The sequence below is a fragment of the Pristiophorus japonicus genome, chromosome 13 (assembly GCF_044704955.1).
Source record: "Pristiophorus japonicus isolate sPriJap1 chromosome 13, sPriJap1.hap1, whole genome shotgun sequence".
NCBI lineage: Eukaryota > Metazoa > Chordata > Chondrichthyes > Pristiophoridae > Pristiophorus > Pristiophorus japonicus.
In genome coordinates, this window is record NC_091989.1 from 21,202,674 (window position 1) to 21,220,892 (window position 18,219).

Below are 18,219 nucleotides of genomic sequence, written 5' to 3' on the forward strand. Positions count from 1 at the left end.
ATTATACAATGACAGTCATAGTGCATATTATAATGATAGGTAGTGATGGCTGTACGGCGACTAGCAATAGACTTGGCTGTGACGCCACCTTCCCTGATTGAATAGCCAGCCAGCACACACTGGTTGGAAGCGCCACTTACTGCAATTAATTGTCAGCATCGCACCATGCGAGCTGAAAACTTACCAAATGTGGTGAGCCGAGCGAAGAGAAGTTTTGCCAGGGTTAAGCTGCAGATTTGCTCTGACAACTTATGACACGACCTATAGCATCTTATGCATAATCTTTCACTTCGGATTCAGAATTGGTATTGTGTGACACTGGTGACCTGACCTATAATCGCCCCGTACTCAAAAGCTCTTAACCTAACTGCAGATAAGTAAGCAGGCGGTCTCTGGATAACAGAGCGGACTTGCTGTCCTTTGTGATCGGGCAGTAATTACCTTGATCCTTGGGCTAAGGCCCTCCACACAACAGGTCCCAACACCACTGGTTTCTGCTACACCACTGTCGCAAAATAGGTACATTGGAGCAAAGTCTGCAAGATGTTTTAAATGTTACCTCCTCCTCATTCTCCATCCCCCATCTCCCCACCCCCCACAATCCACAGGCTTTTCAGATCCAAACTTGGCAGCTCCTGATCACCGCTTCCTGATTTGACTCAAAGGCTGATCTTCCAGGTAAGGTCATGGAGTCCAAAATCTTCGAGGGGTTCACGATGAGGCGACTTACCCAAGCGGCCATTCTTCATGGGCTGAACTCAGCAGCAAATGGCAGCAAGTTATTCGACTGTGGGAGGGGGTGGCGTCAGAGACAAAGCCAAAGCCCCCTCCCACACGTGCCATTCCAGGGTAACTGTGTGCTGATCAGGACCAATTGGTCGATTTTTCCCTTTCTTATCTTAGTAGGACTTTGAGGTCAATCGTTCCAACTACTGCGTTGGCTGAGAACAACAGATACACACTGCGCATGTCATTTTGCTACTCCATAATATGAATGCTGCGTATAATATAAGCGGATGTCTAATACTACCCTGTACATAGAATACACAGCACAGAAAGAGGCCATGCGGCCCAACTGGTCCATAACAGACTTTATGCTCCACATGAGCCTCCTCCCTTCATCTCACCTCAGTAGCAGAACCTTTGATTCCTTTCTCCCTCTTGTGCTTATCTAGCTTCCTCAAAGCCACTTTATGCCACTGCACGAATAGCCCACATATGGACACATCTGGAAGGGGGTTAACAGGTGGAGTGCCAGGTGATGGGCAGATCTGAGGGGGGGGCTAAGGAGAGAAGGTCGCTGGTATAACCTTTCCACCAGCGAGTGGTTTGAATCTTATTACGGTTACCTAGTAGACAGGGTACTGCCCGATCCCAAAACCTGCGGTCAGGCGCATGTTCCAGGGCCCACTCGCAGGAACGGATCGGAGAATGGCGAACTGTTCAAAGTGATAATTTCTGTTTGACAACAGCACATGAGGCCTCTATAAATAAAGGCTACGTGAGGAGGGCAGCGGGGAGTTCTGGTTCCTATTACACTGCTGAGGGCTCTCTTGTGACTAGGTAATGTAACCGATCCTCAACATTGAAACACATAGTGAATTATGAGAGGTTCAAAGGACATTGTAAAAACAGCCTGTGAACCCGAGCTGAACCCTTCAGCTTAACGATTGCAGTCAATGGACTCTGAGGGCATCGGTTACAAATCAATTCTTTTATTTTGATTTCAAATTGCTTTATTTTTTAAATGGGTCCAGTTCTGTTTGATGCTCTGTGAAGTTTGTACCACAGGAGGGCAGTGCAGAACAGCAGCAGATTGGAGCCATCAGGTAATGTGGAGAGATTGGAGAAGCTGGGATTGTTCTCCTGACAGCAGAGAAGAGGGGATTTGATAGAGGTGTTCAATTTTGATCGAGTAAATAAAGAGAAACGGTTTCCAGTGGCAGAAGGGTTGATAACCAGAGCACACAGATTTAAGGTGATTGGCAAAAGAACCAGAGGCGACATGAGGAAACAATTTTTACACAGGAAGTTGTTGTGATCTGGAATGTGCTGCCTGAAAGGGTGGTGAAATCAGATTCAGTAATAACTTTCAAGAGAATTAAATGCTTGAAAGGAAAACATTTGCAGGGCTATGAGGAAAGAGTGAGGGAGTGGGATTAATTGGATAGCTCGATCAAAAATCCGGCACAGGCGTGATGGGCCGAATGGCTTCCTTCCGCGCAGCATCATTCAATGACCCTGAGCCATGGCAATGGCAGCCATGTCTGGTCAGTTTCTCCTCATGCTCCCCAATGCTATCGCAGTCTGAACCGAGTCGGCCTCAACCACATCCAGACTCCATTTCACCCACACCCTCCTTCACCAAACTATTAAAATAGCAATTTGTAGGTCCCAGCCTGGCGGGGCCCATTGGGGCTGGAGGAGGAAGTCGCTCTGGCTGCCTGCCTCTCTTCCGAGTTCTTGTCCATGCCCAGGTGGCTTTGGAGAGGGAGCAAGCAGTGTCCATCGGTACGCCTGAAGCCTTCTGCGACCAGTGGGCACCGAAGGGTATAGGGTGCCTTGTCAACAGCAGGAATGAAATCATTTAGTTGGGAAAATATCCTTTGGTAGCACTTCATGCTTATTTTGGTATCTTTTTAGTTTGATTGACTGGACCATCCCGTATTAGTGGTGCCCTAAAAGGGGCACTTGTTGGGTTGGGATGATATTTGTTTGGTGAGCTGGGGCAACCCAGTGTTACCCTTAATGGTCCATCAAAAGGAAAGGCTCAACTCTATCGATGCTCCACAGCATATGCCCCAGTCTGCACTCAGAGCTGCTCACCCATCACTTGCCCTCGTTGACTTACACTGGCCCCCAACTCAACTATTTCAAAGTTCCTGGCTTCGCCCTGCAGTCACTGCCCCCCCCCCCCAGTCATACATCCCAGCCCAGATCCTCCGCTATTCCCACTTGGACGTACTGTCTGTTTTCCCCTCGCTTTCTGCTCCGCACCCCCCACCCCCTTCTCTCTAAACCCCTCCGCCTCTGCTTTCTCAGCCATGATCTCACTGAATGGACGAACAGGTTCGAGGGGCTGAATGGCCTCCTCCTGTTCCTATGTTCTCAAAATCTAGCTCTACATCCAGACCAAATCGCCTCCCCTAACCTCTCTCCGACCCACGTTCCATTACCTCTTCCCCAGACGAGGCACCATGGGGCCTTTTCACTACTTTAGAGGCAGGATTAAGGGGCAAGCATTTATTACAGGATTTAAAAACAGCCGGGAGCCCAAGTAAAAAAAATTGGAAATAGTCCACAAGCAGCAACTATCAAAACACAAGATCATTTATTCACATTTGTCCTTAGCCTATGTAATGTTTTCATGTTAAACTGGGTGAAAATACCCATTGTAAAGCGGAGACAAGGATCAGTAAAGGTGGGATCCTCCTTGTGGGTTCCCCCTGGCTACATGATGGGTTAAACACAGACCAGCTCCATTCCTTTCCAGTGAATTTTGCTACTGCGTTCAAAAGACATTTGTAGGCTTAAAAAAAAAATCTAGCAATCACTCCAGCCTGTCACTGGTTGGTACGAAGGGGTTCGGAATCTGTCCCGGCCGTCACCCACGGTAACCGCTGACAATCGAATCCAACGGCAGCTGTCCGACCATCACCTTGGAAGGAACGGCTCACACTATGAGGAACACGGGACTTGCCACTGTCGGAATATTCGGAACACCTTGCTGGACTTTTCTGAAAGAGACTGACCACAAAAAAATAGGACATGAACATGGTCTGTTCAACAGCAGCACAAGACGGAACACGCAGCATTTTGGGGGAAGGTGCAGTTACTCTGCATCTTCCCTTTTAGAACTCGACAACCGTGTGAAGGGAGAGCCACGGAGTTTTACTGCTTGGTTCTCACCGCACGGTGGGGGGGGGGGGGGTGCACAGCTGGCCAGAGGAAGGAACCGGGCCCCCACAGAGAGAGGGGGGGAAGCCCCCACCATGGTGAGGGAGGCCCCCACCGCCCCGCCAAGCCCATCTCCGTTCTGCCAGGGGCTCTGCACACTGGGATTTCTGTGCCGGTGAAATGTCCAATACGAGGAAAAAACAGCTGAAGTTTCTAACTTCAGAAACTCCAGCAGACCCGGGCCATTCACAAACATTCATCCCACAGGTTAAAATGTTTGGCTTGCAGCGGAATCCTTTGAATAATTGCAGCCCGAGGGGTGAATGGGGGCACAAAGCGCTTTCTGTCTGACCGCTGGCCAACACGACAATGGCAACAACCTCTGCAGCATCCCAGATCCGTGATGGAGACAAAACCAAGCACAGGCCGGACATTTCCGGTCCACTCCTTCCATTAAAACCAACGAGGATTCAAACCCTGGCATCCAAGTCGAACAGCTTTTTAAAATGGTGATTGGCAGCATTCCACAGTGCTCTGTTAGAATGCAGCCTGTGTCTGGGAATCTGCTCAGTGTCCCAATCGGACCCCAGAATGATCAAAAGATGCTCAAATTGGACAGGCCATCAATAGAATTGATGTAAAGGCTGGCGTTGTGCTGATTTTCTGGCGAGGGATGTCACCAGCACTAATTAATACATTTAAAACCACTTCCCTGTTTTCTTTCCTGACTCCATTCAGTGTCTAGGGTACTCACTGTGGTCGAATACCCTGCCAGCACTCACCAGCTAGAATGGCTACAGTGGTCGAACAACCTGCCAACACCCACCCACCCCATCTAGGATGTCCACAATGGTCGAATAGCTTGCCAGCAGTTCCATCTAGGATGGCGACAGTAGTCGAATAGCCTGCCAGCACATACCAGTTGGGATGGCTACAGCAGTCGAATAGCCTGCCAGCACTCACCGTCGAAGCTCACACGGCCACTGAGTGGAGGTAGGAGCGGGGAAGCAGCAGCGGAGGACCCGTAATCTGCGAGGAATCCATCCCTTCGGGGAGGGAGGGGTGCAAATCGGCAGTGGAAGACCAAAAGCTACCCCTTTAAACGCAGTACTTACAAAGGAGTCCGAGCCCTCGGTTGGGCTACGGGAACTTTTCAGTGACAAGAGGACACGAAGCGCCACCCTCCATCCTGGCTCCGTCTTCTCGGGTGACACAGGGGCCGAGGCCGGCTCTACTGGCTCCGGGTCGTGTGGTCTATCTTCCAGTTTCAGCTTCCTCCTAATCCACGGACACCAATCCCTGTGCTGGGAAATGGGGTCCAAGTATCCCCGAATACTATCCTGTAAAAGGGAAAAACAGAACTGTACAAAACCACACTGCTCACTAAATATCACAATTAACCGGCACGTTTCTCAAGCTTTTGAATCTCCTTAATTTGCACCCATCTTTTCCCGAAAGCTCTTAGCTGCAGTTCAGATCCATGGGTATCAATTGATCTCTTTGTCACTCTCTCAAGTGGTCATTATCCTTGTGTGGCCCTGCTCAGTAGTGAGCATAGGAATAGCCCTTCGATCCTGCTCCACCATCAATCAGATCATGGCTGATCTTTACCTCAACTCTATTTTCCTGCCGTTGCGTCATTTCCCTTAATACCCTTACCTAAAAAAGATCTCAGTCTGAGTCAGAAGGTTGTGGGTTCAAGTCCCACTCCAGGAAAAAAATCTCACTCCAGGAACTGGAGTACATAAGTCCAGGCTGATACTCCAGTGCAGTACGGAGCGCTGCACCATCGGAGGTGCCCTCTTTCGAATGAGACGTTAAACCGAGGCCCCGTCTGCTCTCTCGGATGGATGTAAAAGATCCCACAGCACCATTTCAAAGAAGAGCAGGGGAGTTATCCCACGAGTCCTGGCCAATATTTATCCCTCAACCAACATCACTAAAACAGATTATCCGATCATTGTAGCTTTGCTGTTTGTGGGGACTTACTGTGCACAAATTGGCTGCTGCGTTCTCACATTACAACAGTGACTACATTTCAAAAAAGTACTTAATTGGCTGTAAAGCACTTTGGGACGTCTGGCGGTCGTGATAGGCACTATATAAATGCAAGTCTGTCTTTCTTGAAAGCATCCGATTGTCCCCCTACATTCATAACCTTTTGGGACAGTTCCAGATTCCCACTACCCCGGCTCTAATTTTAACATTATACCCCTTCGTTTTGATTCCCCCATCACATCGATATAGTTTCTCTGTATCTATGCTATCGAACACCACCCCCTCCCCCGTAACTCAGAGGACACGGAGGTCAGTCAAAGCCTCCTTTGCTGCTGCCCCAGCCGAGATGGAATCAATCAGCACCAACCAGGGACCGAACCCCCGACACCTTCCTGGTCGACAACACTGAGCTACTTACTGGGGAATTCGCTGGGACATCCGCAGAATCGTTAATTGCCCATTACTTGGCAATTTTTAAACATATGTCTGATTTTATTCACTGCTGGATTTATATCGGTCAGCACAGATTGAAACTATTTATATTTGTTCACTGCACGGCTCTGGGGCAGAATGAAGTCAGGCATTGCAGTGACGGTACATCCCGAGAACGCTATGTAAATCCCAATAGTTTTATGGGAACAGGCAGAAAGCAGCTATCTCGCATCTCATCTGACAGACGGCACCTCTGACATGGCTGTATCAGCCCAGATTTTGTGCTTAAGTGGGGCTTGGACCCCCCCCCTACAATTTGCATTTATATAGTGCCGTTAATGCAGTAAAATGTCCCAAGGTGCTTCACAAACAAAATTTGGCACCGAACCACATGAGGAGATATTAGGACAGATGACCAAACGCTTGGGTAAAAGAGGTAGGTTTTAAGGAGCCTCATAAAGGGGAAAGAGAGAGAGGTGGAGAGGTTTAGTGAGGAAATTCCAGAGCAGCCCAGGCAGCTGAAGGCATGGCCACCAATGGTGGAGCAAAGGAAATCAGGGATGCGCAAGAGGTCAGAATTGGAGGAGCTTCTGGCTCTGGAGGTGAAAATGGTCCCGTTGAGTGAAGCCAACTTTGATACAGTGCAAGTGCCAACACTGCGGTTCTGAATGGTGTGGGTTTGCCAGTGCAAAAGCTCGGTTTCACCGTACTGCCCAGTGCTTCTCCTCGCTGCGCGGCCCCTACTTACAGAGCTGGTGGACGAGGACAGACGCAGCCGCTTGGGCTTCCGCTGCGGACTGGAAGGCACGTCCCCCTGGCCCATGCTCCGGGTCACAGGTCGCTTGTTCCGCAGGTGGGGACTGCCAGGCTCTGTCTCACTTCGATCGACTGGCGTGGGACTGTGGACATCTCGACTCCGTGTGCGAGCGCCGATGGGCGAAGGGCCGGCTTCATGCTGATTTAAAAAAAAATAAGTTTCAGCAAAGGGGCATCTCCCTTACAGGATTTGTATGTACATGTGTCTTATACATATATAGTATATAAGTATCAGGACTGTAGATGATGCTCAACTACCACAGGCAGAGCTGGATGTGTGGATGGACTTGACTGGCAAATTATTTTTAAATGAGAAAAGTGCAGTGTTATTCATGTGGGCAGGGTGAATGCTGAACACCAGTGCACCCTTTAGGAAAAAGTGCTAAATCTGATGGGATAAAACAGAGATCTTGGTGTTCTAATGCCAAGATCTTTAAAGGTTTATGACCAATGCCATGAAGCGATAACTAGAACAAATAGGGTGCTAGGGTGTATTTATAGCACAACTGACTATAAGACAAAGAATACGTCTTTGTCCTTATACAAGACCTTGGTTAGGTTTCAATTAGAATAGTGTGTCCAGTTTTGGTCTCCTCACATGGTGGGCGATATTGAGGCTTTGGAAAGGGTGCAGTGAAGGGCCACTAGTAAAACCTTAATTACCAAGGTAAGCTCAAAGAGTGGAGTTACGTGTGCGCATGTGTAAGCTCGTGTATTTATGAGTGCGTGTGTCTCCTTAAACAACACCACCAATAAGCAGATTAACTGGTCATTCATTTCATTGCTATTTGTGGGCCTTGGCCACAGAATAGCTGCTATGTTTGTCTACGTAACTGTTGCTTCATTTTAACTAATTGGTTGCACGTAAAGCTCATTGAGATGCTTCGAAATAAAGTGCTGCATAAGTACAAGCAATTAGAGTGGGTGAATTGGGTACAGTCCATGACTGGGGATATTGTACATTGTTCGTGGAAGGAACAGAAATTGATTGAATAATCTCACAAAAACACGGTCATGGTTGATTTATATAGCCCATCAGCACGTCAAACCATTTCTAGGCACATTACAATGAACGATTTTCAGAGTGTGGTGATGGTTACGCTGGCAAACCTGGCATCCAGTCTGTGGCAGCAATGTGGTGAATGACCAGTTAGTGCCACCTAGGGAGTAAACTGGAGACAAACAAAACACGGAAAAAAATTGTCCAAAGCAGAGCCGCGATTATTGCACCTGCTCGGGGGTCTGTGACTGGGCGGCGTCCTGGCTTCGAGTAATCATCCTGCGGGGAGACATCGCAGGAAGAGTTGGCGTCGACCGTTCCGGCTTGTTCTCCTGTGGGGGGGTACCACAGACAGGAATGTCGGGGTCACTGGCCGGGCAAACGCCGTCAATCTGCTGAAAGCTCCACAGACCCACCTTCCGCATGCAGTAGGAGCAGGTGATAACCGGTAGGTTGAGGAAATCCAAGGAAGGACTAGACACATTGTTTAAAAAAAAAAATAGGAAGAGTTATACAAGCGTGGTGGAGAGAGGCCTGTTTCGAAACAGATGCTGGCTCCCCTTCCCCACTCATCCACCCCCTCCTTCCTCCTTGTGTGGCTCAGTCAGGAGGTACATCAACTAGTCGGGTGCAGAGCTACACAGACCAGCAAGGCCCAACATCTTCCGACGCGCCTTCAAAAATTCAGTTTTGATGACCATCAGATCAACGTCACACTGGTGCAGATCAGTCTTTTGTCATCCACAACCGCACCTTTCATGGCTGTGAGCACATAATCCAGGCTGACACTTCAGTGCAATACTGAGATGGTGCTGCACTGTCTTTTGGATGATGAGACGTTAAACCGAGGCTCTGTCTGCTCTCTCAAGTGAACGTAAACGATCCCACGTCACTATCTCGAATAGGAGCAGGGACGTCACTATCTCGAATAGCAGCAGGGGAGTTCTCCCCGGTGTCCTGGCCAATATTTATCCTTCAACCAACATCACTAAAACAATGATGTGGTCATTAGCACATGGCTGTTTGTGGGAGCTTGCTGTGCGCAAATGGCTGCCACGTTTCCCACATTAGAACAGTGACTACATTTCTGAAGCACTTCATTAGCTGCAAAGTGCTTTGGGACATTCTGAGATTGTGAAAGATGCTATATAAATAAAAGTTTTGCTATTTTGTTCATTAATTTTGTTTGCAAATAACATTCAATTGAGTTCTTTGAAAATTGATTAAGAGTTTAAATTTCCAGTAGCGATGCACCTGACATTAATGCTGCCTTCAATGTCTTAAGTTGATAGTAAGGTCCCAGGTTTCATAGCCGATCGTTCAAGTTTTCTGACCTCATCCCCAGGGTGGCAGCAGAGGTTCTACAATTGGCCTCAGTATCCCTGGTTAGATTGGGGGGGCGGGTGGCAGGGGCAGAGTGGGGATCAGCCTGGATTCATCCCAGAGTCCAATAACCTGCAAACTCTCTGTCTAACCTTGCTCATGAAGAATAGCCACCAAAGATGAGGTGAAAGAAAACAGCCTGTGGAACTGCAAGCCAGCACAAGTCATTGTGTCTTGGGGTGAGGGGAGGGGGATATTGCAAGGACAAGGGCAGCGAGGAAGGGTTGATAAATCATCCCATTCCCTGACTGTTATCCAGCAACCATGCAGCTGTTAGGGGAGGGAATGATCGGATTTGGTTGTGATACTTTGTACGATCAATAGCCTATCTGCACTCTGTCTAGGCTCAATGACCACTTGTGAGCAGCATACTGGAGTGCAACACCCATGGAATTGTACCCTGGAATGAGTTAGTATATTCAGAAGAGGAGCAGAGAAAATGGTGAAGGGAGGCGGAGAGGCAGCAGGGGAAGGTTGTTCTCGGATTTAGCCAATAGGCCCACGACAATGCTAATTCACTTCAGATTCTCACCCAGCAGCCCAGCCAGACAGAGCGAGGATACAGGCAGCAATGTGGATAGGGAGGAGATCTGCACTGCTCTTTAGCCCGGGGCTGTCAGATACAATACGACACTTCAATTCATCTTCTACCAACTGCAACAGGAAGCTGATGCTTTCCTCCGTGATGGTCTGTTCAAAAGGAAAAAAAAAAGAGCGAACGTCAGAGGTGCATTTACTGAACTGCCACCACTGAATTCAGAACCAGTAACCAGGCGTCAATCACAGGATCAATAGACCGGCAATCCAGGGTCAGCAAACCCTCAGCACGCCTACAGGAGAGCTGCGAGTTATGTGTACTGCAAGCGGCCGGCTTAATAACATAGGAGTAGGAGACCAGTAAACAGTGATCGGAATCCAGGAATTTCATGAATAGGAAAAAGTTGAGACAACCTTGCGGCAACAAGCCAAGCTACAGCAGGAACTTTCTTCCCCACTGCCTGCCCACCCATCCTGAAGGTGCTGGAGCAGAGCACAGTTCCACGACCATCAAAGGAGAGCAGGATGAGAAGCTGCTCCTTTGATGCATACACAGTTTCATCTTCTTCTGGTCCTGTGACAAAATGAAGACTCATCGCATTCTCTCCTGCTCAAACCTGTTCCTGCCCAGGTCCTCAGACCTGTGGGACATCTCACCGGATCCGTTCTACCCCTTTCCTAACACTTTTAAAACCCTGGTTTGTCAGCCCTGAACCACTAGAACTCACCCCAACCTTGACACTCTGCATTGTGTCCTTCGCCTCGGTCTCTCAATGAAAATCACACATTCGTCATGTAAATCGCAAAGGGGGATTTTGTTTTGGCATGAATTATGCTTCTGCCTTATTCTTGCCCTCGATCCAAAATGGAAATGTTTCCGAGCTGTTTAGACTCACTGCATAGAGTCACCTTTAGCTTCCTGGCCACAGGCGTGCTCCCCCATTTTAATCATTACAGCTGTGGATAGGATGAAGAGTGTATGAGGCAGGGAGTCAAAACCTCCGCTTGGCAACCAGAGCGAGGTGAAAGCGGTTCAGTGAAGGGCAGCCCGATGCCCGTGGAACTACACCCCGGCAGTAAGTCAGGAGGAGGTGATGGGGAGGCAGTGCCGATCTCGAGGACTCACCATGTCTTTGAGGTCGTCGTGTTTGAGGGCTGGCAACTGGAGGTCCAGCGAGCACAGACTCTTGAACCGCTCCGTCACCCCGTGCAGGAGGGCTGCTGGCTCATTCAAAGGTAAAGCCCAGAACCGATCTGCCAGGCGGAAGTGAAAGAACAATTGAATTACCTACAGGGGGCACCTCCACTCCCCCGGCCTCCTTCAGTCAGTGTTACTGTGAAAAGGCCCCACTGCTGTTACTTACTGTTCATGCACACACGAGACACAAACACAGACACACACACTTTATCAGGTGTTGATCCTCACGCTTAAAAGGGACAAGAACATTCACATCATCGCTATTATTTCCCCTTTAGTCGCCCTTCATTCTTCCCTCCTGAAGGCATTGCATCCTTGCCGGATACTCGTCCACTGGTGCAGAGGTCCCACCAGCACCTCAGCCAAGGGGATGACCGTAACGCACGAGACCAGATAGTGTCCACCCCTCATCCTATGTCCCATAAATATCCAGTAGAGGTTCCTGCATAATGAACCAGTGCGGGACCCCGGGCTGATTTTAGTCTCCGTAATCTGGGGTGCTGAAGCCAAGCCCAACCTCTGCCCTGGCTGAGATGAGCTCATCCAGCACAGACTGGGAATCAAACCGGGGACTGTCCGGGCCTGTATGGGTCAGCTCCACCAGGCAGTGAACTGACCAACGGAGCCAGCAGGGGGCAATGACTTCACTGGTGGTTCATTTATGTTCCTTGTACAATCCTGCTCAGCAATCCACCAAAGCCAACTCTCCTGATACAGCCCGTCGATACTAAATTCACTCCTTTCCAATAGTTTGTATTCGAAATGATTGTGACTTTGGGTGGGGAGTCTCTCAGAGATCAACTACTGGTCAGAGAAATGGTAGACCTGAAGGGACCTCTTGCAGCTCTCCCATAAAAATACAAAATGGAGCAGAGCCAATGTCTACCCACGATGGCACTGCAATGCACATTCGGGGTGGGGCTGCGTCAGCTGACTCCCCTACCCACCAGAATGCCTTGGTCCCACGATGCATCATCAATCATCATAGCCAGTCCCTCAGAATCGAGGAAGAGCACATCTGAATGGGATTCCACTTCACTGCTTCTTTTTGTGGTGGCCAGCCCCACCCCAGAGACTTTGATGCAAAATCTAGGTTGACGCCTCAGTGCCAGTACCGAGGGAGTGCTGCACGTCTTCCGAGGCCCCTCTGCTCTCTCAGGTGGACGTAAAATGTCCAACTGCACGATTTCGAACAAGAGCAGAGGGGAGTTCTCCCCAGTATCCTGCTCAATACTAATCCCTCATCCAATATCACAAAAAACACATAATCTTGTCATTTATCTCATTGCGGTTTGTGGGAGCTTGCTGTGTGCAAATTGGCTGCCACATTTCCTGAATTACAATGGTGACTACACTTCATTGGCTATAAAGCAAGTTTGCATGCCCTGAGGTGGTGAAAGGTGCTATATAAATGCGAGTTTGTTCGTTATTTCTTTTCCTCAATCGTGGTTTCCTGGCTTGGTTCCGCGGGCACCAGTCGTGCTCTAGTACCTTGCCCGATGCTCTCCTCACCAGACTTCTACACAGGTGCTCTTCCAGCAGATGGCCACTGGATAGCACTGTGCCGATCTGCAACATCCATTCCTGCTGTTCTGGGTGGGATCAGCTGGACCATCGTGTTGCGGGGGCGGGGGGGGGGGCAGGTGCAGGCAGAATCTGAGAATAACTTGCCGTAAAGTGGATTACAGCTTTGCACGGTTAAGATGGTCTCCTGCTTGCAACATGAAAACAGTCTGAGCAGCTCTCTCTCACAGAACTGAGCTCAGCTGAGCCCATTGTCCTTTTCTCAATCCCAATATTTCTTATTCTGTTCTACGGATATTCTCAGTACCTCTTAATGCCATTGCCCTGTTTTCTCTCTGCTCACGGTTTGCCTTCTAATTTCTCATCATTTCCTTTCTATTCTCTTTCTTTTTCATTTCCCAAATGGTTTCTGTTGGTTTTCAGTCCCTCTACCATTTTGTTGATTTTCCCGCCTCTCATTCTTTTAAAAACACAAGAAATAGGAGCAGGAGTAGGCCATACGGTTCCTTGAGCTTGCTCCGCCATTCAATATCATGGCTGAGCTTCTACATCAACTCCAGTTTCCTGCCCTATCCCTGTATCCCTTGATTGCCCTAGAGTCCAAATAGCTATCTATCTCAGCCTTGAATATACTCAATGACTCAGCATCCACAGTCCTCTGGGATAGAGAGTTTCAAAGATTCACAACCCTCAGTGAAGAAATTTCTCCTCATCTCAACCCTTAATGCCCCCTAGTTCTAGACTCTCCAGCCAGGGTAAACAGCCTCTCAGCATCTACCCTGTTAAGCCCTCCAAGAACTGTATATGTTTCAATGAAATCACCTCTCATTCTTCTAAACTCTGGAGAATGTGGGTCCATTCTACTCAATCTCTCATCCCAGGAATTGTTTCCCAGAAGGCAGTGAGCTGGCAGAACAAGTTGGGAGGATGTAGAGCGAAGCGGGGAAGTGTCGGGAGGAAAATGAGAAATTACTGAATCATGCCAAGAGCAGAAAGCATGACTGGTTTGGGAGGAAAATATTCAGCCTTGGTACACAGACAGGTGTCCATTAAAAAAAAACCCTAATCATCTGTTACTTGGTAATCAAACCTGTGCCTGCCCTACAACCCCGCCCCCCCCGCCCCCCGCACCCCAATCACTCATGGAACCGTAGCTCGCATTTCAGGACAGGAGAGAAAATGAGTGAAAGAGTTAAAAAAAAAAGAGAGCGATGGCCTGCAGATATAAAGCCTCAATTATAGCATGAACAACCCAGAAAATCCTATCCGTTTACCCCCACCTCACCTGGACAGGGACTGTCGGGCCAGAAGCAGAACTTCTCATGCGCTGTTTTCAATCCTTTCTGCAGCTCAGCGACCCTCTCTTTATCTTAAAAAGGTAATATCACAAACAAATAAATGCAGCACGTTTTAATGGAAACAAAGTAAACCCGCTCAACATCAACAACCCGACCGAGGAAAACCAGTCACTGGAGGATTCAAATACGAGGGAACACTCGTTCTAAGTTCAGAGTACCAAGTAGAAAATCAAGCGGGACTTCACTACTCAAAGGGTATTAGAATTGTGGAATAAGTTACCAGGATAGGACATTGAAGTGCAACAGCGTAAATGGGTCCAAGAGATAAATGAATGTATTTTTGGAGACAGAAGAGATTGCGGGATAAGGGGAGAAAGATGCACTGTGAACACTTCTGGTCTCCATATTACAAAAATGACAGAGGCACTGGAGAAGGAGCAAAAATGATTTACAAGGATGATACCGAGACGTTATAACTATCAAGAAAGATTGAATGGGCTGGGGGCGAAAATTGAGGTGTGACCTAATAGAGGTCTTTAAGATTATGAAAGGATAGACCTAGAGAAGATATTTTCACTAATGGGAAGACCAGAACTAAGGGCCATAAATATAAGATAGTCACTAATAAATCCAATAGGGAATGCAGGAGAAACTTCTTTACCCAGAGATTGGTTAGAATGTGGAACTTGCCATTACAAGGAACAGCTAAAGCGAATTGCATAGATGCATTTAAGGGGAAGCTAAATAAGTACGCAAGGGAGAAAGCTCAGAAGGTTATGTTGACAGGGTTAGATGAAGTAGGGTGCGAGGAGGCTCTTGTGGAGAATAAATACTGGTAGACACCAGTTGGGCTGAATGGCCTGTTTCTGTGCTGTAAATATGTGATTCCAGAAAAGAAATGGGCTTGTGTGAGATCGGTTCATACAGCAGTGACTGGGGGATCTGACCCAAGTTTTTCTTGGTCTGCACAGGGCCTGGGCCTTTATCAACATAGCTCGAGGGAACTTATGTCTGTTTCACAATAGAGTTTGATCGGTCAATTATATATAACACACATACACGAAAAAAGCACACTAAACTTACATTTCTTGGCATCCGGGGTTGGATGCAAAGTCGTGCACAGGAATGCCTGACAGCTGCAACACTTCAACACGTCACAGTCTATGTTGGTCCAGCCATATTTGGCACAGTGTAAAGGGGAGAGCTCAAAGGACATCCCAGCCCACTTAAATGAGTTTCTTTGTCAAGGAAAACGCTCACAGAATACTTATCAAGACACTGATTCAATTCTGTGTTCATCCTCTGCATGACATTTCCTCTGCATTGTGTCTTTCTTCCTGTCTATTTTAGAATAAATGGCTTCTGATTTATGCAGGGTGGGAGGAACACATGCCGATTCTGTCCCCATAACTTCTGGGGTTTGGAGGAACCAAAACAAAGGACGATGCAGTTCACCTAAAACATTTCTTAAATTCCCTCCCAGATTCCCCATAAACCCGTGAAGGTGGTGACTCATTGCTGGGATACGATTCCACGAGTCACACGCACCCTCCAGTAAACTTGCACAAATGACCAACCTTCATTGTAAACTTAGACAATGAGCGTGGGTGGGCTATCCAACCATGTGGGTCATCATAACTGAATCAAATCTCAGCCGACAAACTGTCCCCATCCCTGTATTTTCCAGTGAGTCACTGGATAACCATTAGGTTATAGGAACCCTGGCTGCTATCCCGAGATCTCGCATGCTCACCACTGTGCTTTAGTGATGACACTGAAGGATATTGTGAAAGTTTCGACCCGCGAGAAGAAAGCTTCCTTATTAGCAGAGTCACAGGGAACTGGCAATCCTGGTAAATCGTTGCCATCAAGCGATCCAGAGATGGAACTCGTCTGATCACTGGGGAACAAAGGATAATAATCAGATACCGACACTTCCCACTGTTAAACGAACGCTGAATGGCTACAATACTCAGAAATGGCAAAAAACTTGAGCTTATATTTGGATTATATTTTTGCGATCATCAAGATATGGACAATTAGTGTCAAGCTTGGCTCAGTGGGTAAACATTCTTATCAGAACGGTTGTGGGTTGAAGCCCCACTCCAGAGACTTGAGCACATAAACCAGACTGACATTCCAGTGCAGTACTGAGGGAGTGCTGCACTATTGGAAGAGGAGCATGGACGTTATCCCCGGTGTCCTGGCCAAGAAAACAAAGGAGAGAGAAATAATTAGACACCAACGCTCTCCGCTGTTAAATTAACGCCGACTGAACACAATGCTGGATTATGTGCTCAAGTCTCTGGAGTGGGACATAAATCCACAACCGTCTGACTCAGAGGCGAAGGTGCTACCAGAAGGAGTCAGGATAGGATTGAGGGTGGGAATGGGGATCTGGTTCCACCTCTCTCGAAGGCAATTCGCTTTAACAAATATTAGAAATCTGATTATCATGAATAATATTCGTGAAATCCAACCCCATGAAATAGATCCAGTGGGTTGCCTTTCATGCCCAGGCCCCTTGCCCGAGAAGGAGGGTTTCCGTGCAGTAACTTTACTCAGATGGATTAATAACTCCGATCCGCGCTGTACTTACGTCTCTGCGATGCTGTCGGACAGCAGCTGCCGCACTTTCTGCGGAGTCTCGGCCGCACTTTTGCTGCTGGGCGACGCTAAATCAACATTGCTCCCGGTCGCCGCCATCTTTGGTTCCGCGCACATCAGCGTCCCATCGACAACAATGTGCACGGCACAAATGTTCCTCAGTACAACCCTTAACCGCAACTGGTTGACACGAGGAAATGTTCGGCGCAAAATTTAAAGACGGAGACAAATTACAAATCTGTTTGATCACTTTCTAACACAGTGAGAGACGTCAAATTAAATAACATTTCTCGACCAAAATAATTGTTTCCCTTCAAATGAATGGGTTAACTCAATAAAATAGCAATTTATTTATTATGCAGGTAATTGGATCTGTTCATCCCGCCAAAATAAAATTGGCGCAGAACTCTTAAGTTTTTGCAGTTTTAATTTTTGATCATTTTTCTCCTTTCCTCTCTTGCCCTGAAGTTGATTCCTTCCTGGGGCGAGTCACTTGGGACCAACTGCCCACCAGTATTTCGATTTGGTAACCCTCCATGATTGTCCTGGAGTCTCCAAGAAATGAAGATTAATCTCCAGAACATTGCCGCGAGCACCCAGGGGCATAATCATAGAAGCATTAACAAATATCATGTGTTTTTGTTTATTTTCTTTGAACACTTTTTAATTTAGTAGTTATAAAAACCGGGGTTGGGGAAAAAAAGGTGGTTTGGCAATCAGGAATCATGCAATTGAGTCATGAAGAGTCTGTTCACTTTCCAATTGGTGCGGGAAGATGGTGTGTCAAGAGATTGGACATGTTAGGCAATCAATGATCGGGGCGGGGCAGTGGGAGGTGGTACGTCGTGTAATGAAACCTCCAGAAATACATCCAACCAGAGTTGGCAGCCCCACTGATGTGGCCATTGTTCACGTTTGAAACTAGGCAGTGAATGTCTATTGAAGCACTTTCAGGAGCAGCAAGCCATGGTCCAGGTTTCCTCTCCAGGCATAGCAAAACAACTTGTTGATCGTCCCTATCAAGAACGCCATTGTCAGCTGTGTCTCAGTGGGTAGCACTCTTGCCTCCGAGTCCGAAGGTCGTGGGTTTAAATCCCACTCCAGAGACATCTCCGTCAGATGCCGTATTTCGGATGGGACATTAAGCTGAGGCCCTGTTTGCCCTCTCAGGTAAAAGATCCCTTGGCACTATTTTGAAGATGAGTTCTCCCTGGTGCCCTGGCCTCAAACAACAACTCAAAAAAAAAAATCAATTATCTCATTGCTGTTTGTGGGATCTTGCTGTGTGAAATTTAGCTGCCGCCTTTCCCTCCACTGCAACAGTGACTACACTTCACAAGTACTCCATTGGCTGTAAAGCGCTTTGGGACATCCTGAGGTCATGAAAGGTGCAGGATGGATATAAGTTCGTTCTTCTCACCGCACCTGAAGCCCACACTTAGTCTTGTGTGCGCAGTGCCACGGGAGATGGAGCGCTTTCCCTCTGAGACAATCGTTTGTACCAAGGACAAATCTGAGCGATGATACCG

The 18,219-nt window shown here is 47.9% G+C and overlaps 1 protein-coding gene across 1 annotated transcript; it reads right to left on the reverse strand.

Annotated features, from left to right (window-relative positions):
• Positions 1–3,309: 3,309 nt before the first annotated feature.
• On the reverse strand, positions 3,310–16,882 carry zc3hc1 (zinc finger, C3HC-type containing 1; the record flags this gene model as incomplete). Its single annotated transcript, XM_070898382.1, has 10 exons — positions 3,310–3,747; positions 5,013–5,237; positions 7,076–7,282; positions 8,374–8,617; positions 10,059–10,216; positions 11,190–11,317; positions 14,071–14,154; positions 15,167–15,317; positions 15,869–15,983; positions 16,683–16,882. Coding segments are annotated over 10 exons (1,581 nt in total), but the record flags the coding sequence as incomplete, so codon positions are not given.
• Between the last annotated feature and the right edge of the window lie 1,337 nt (positions 16,883–18,219).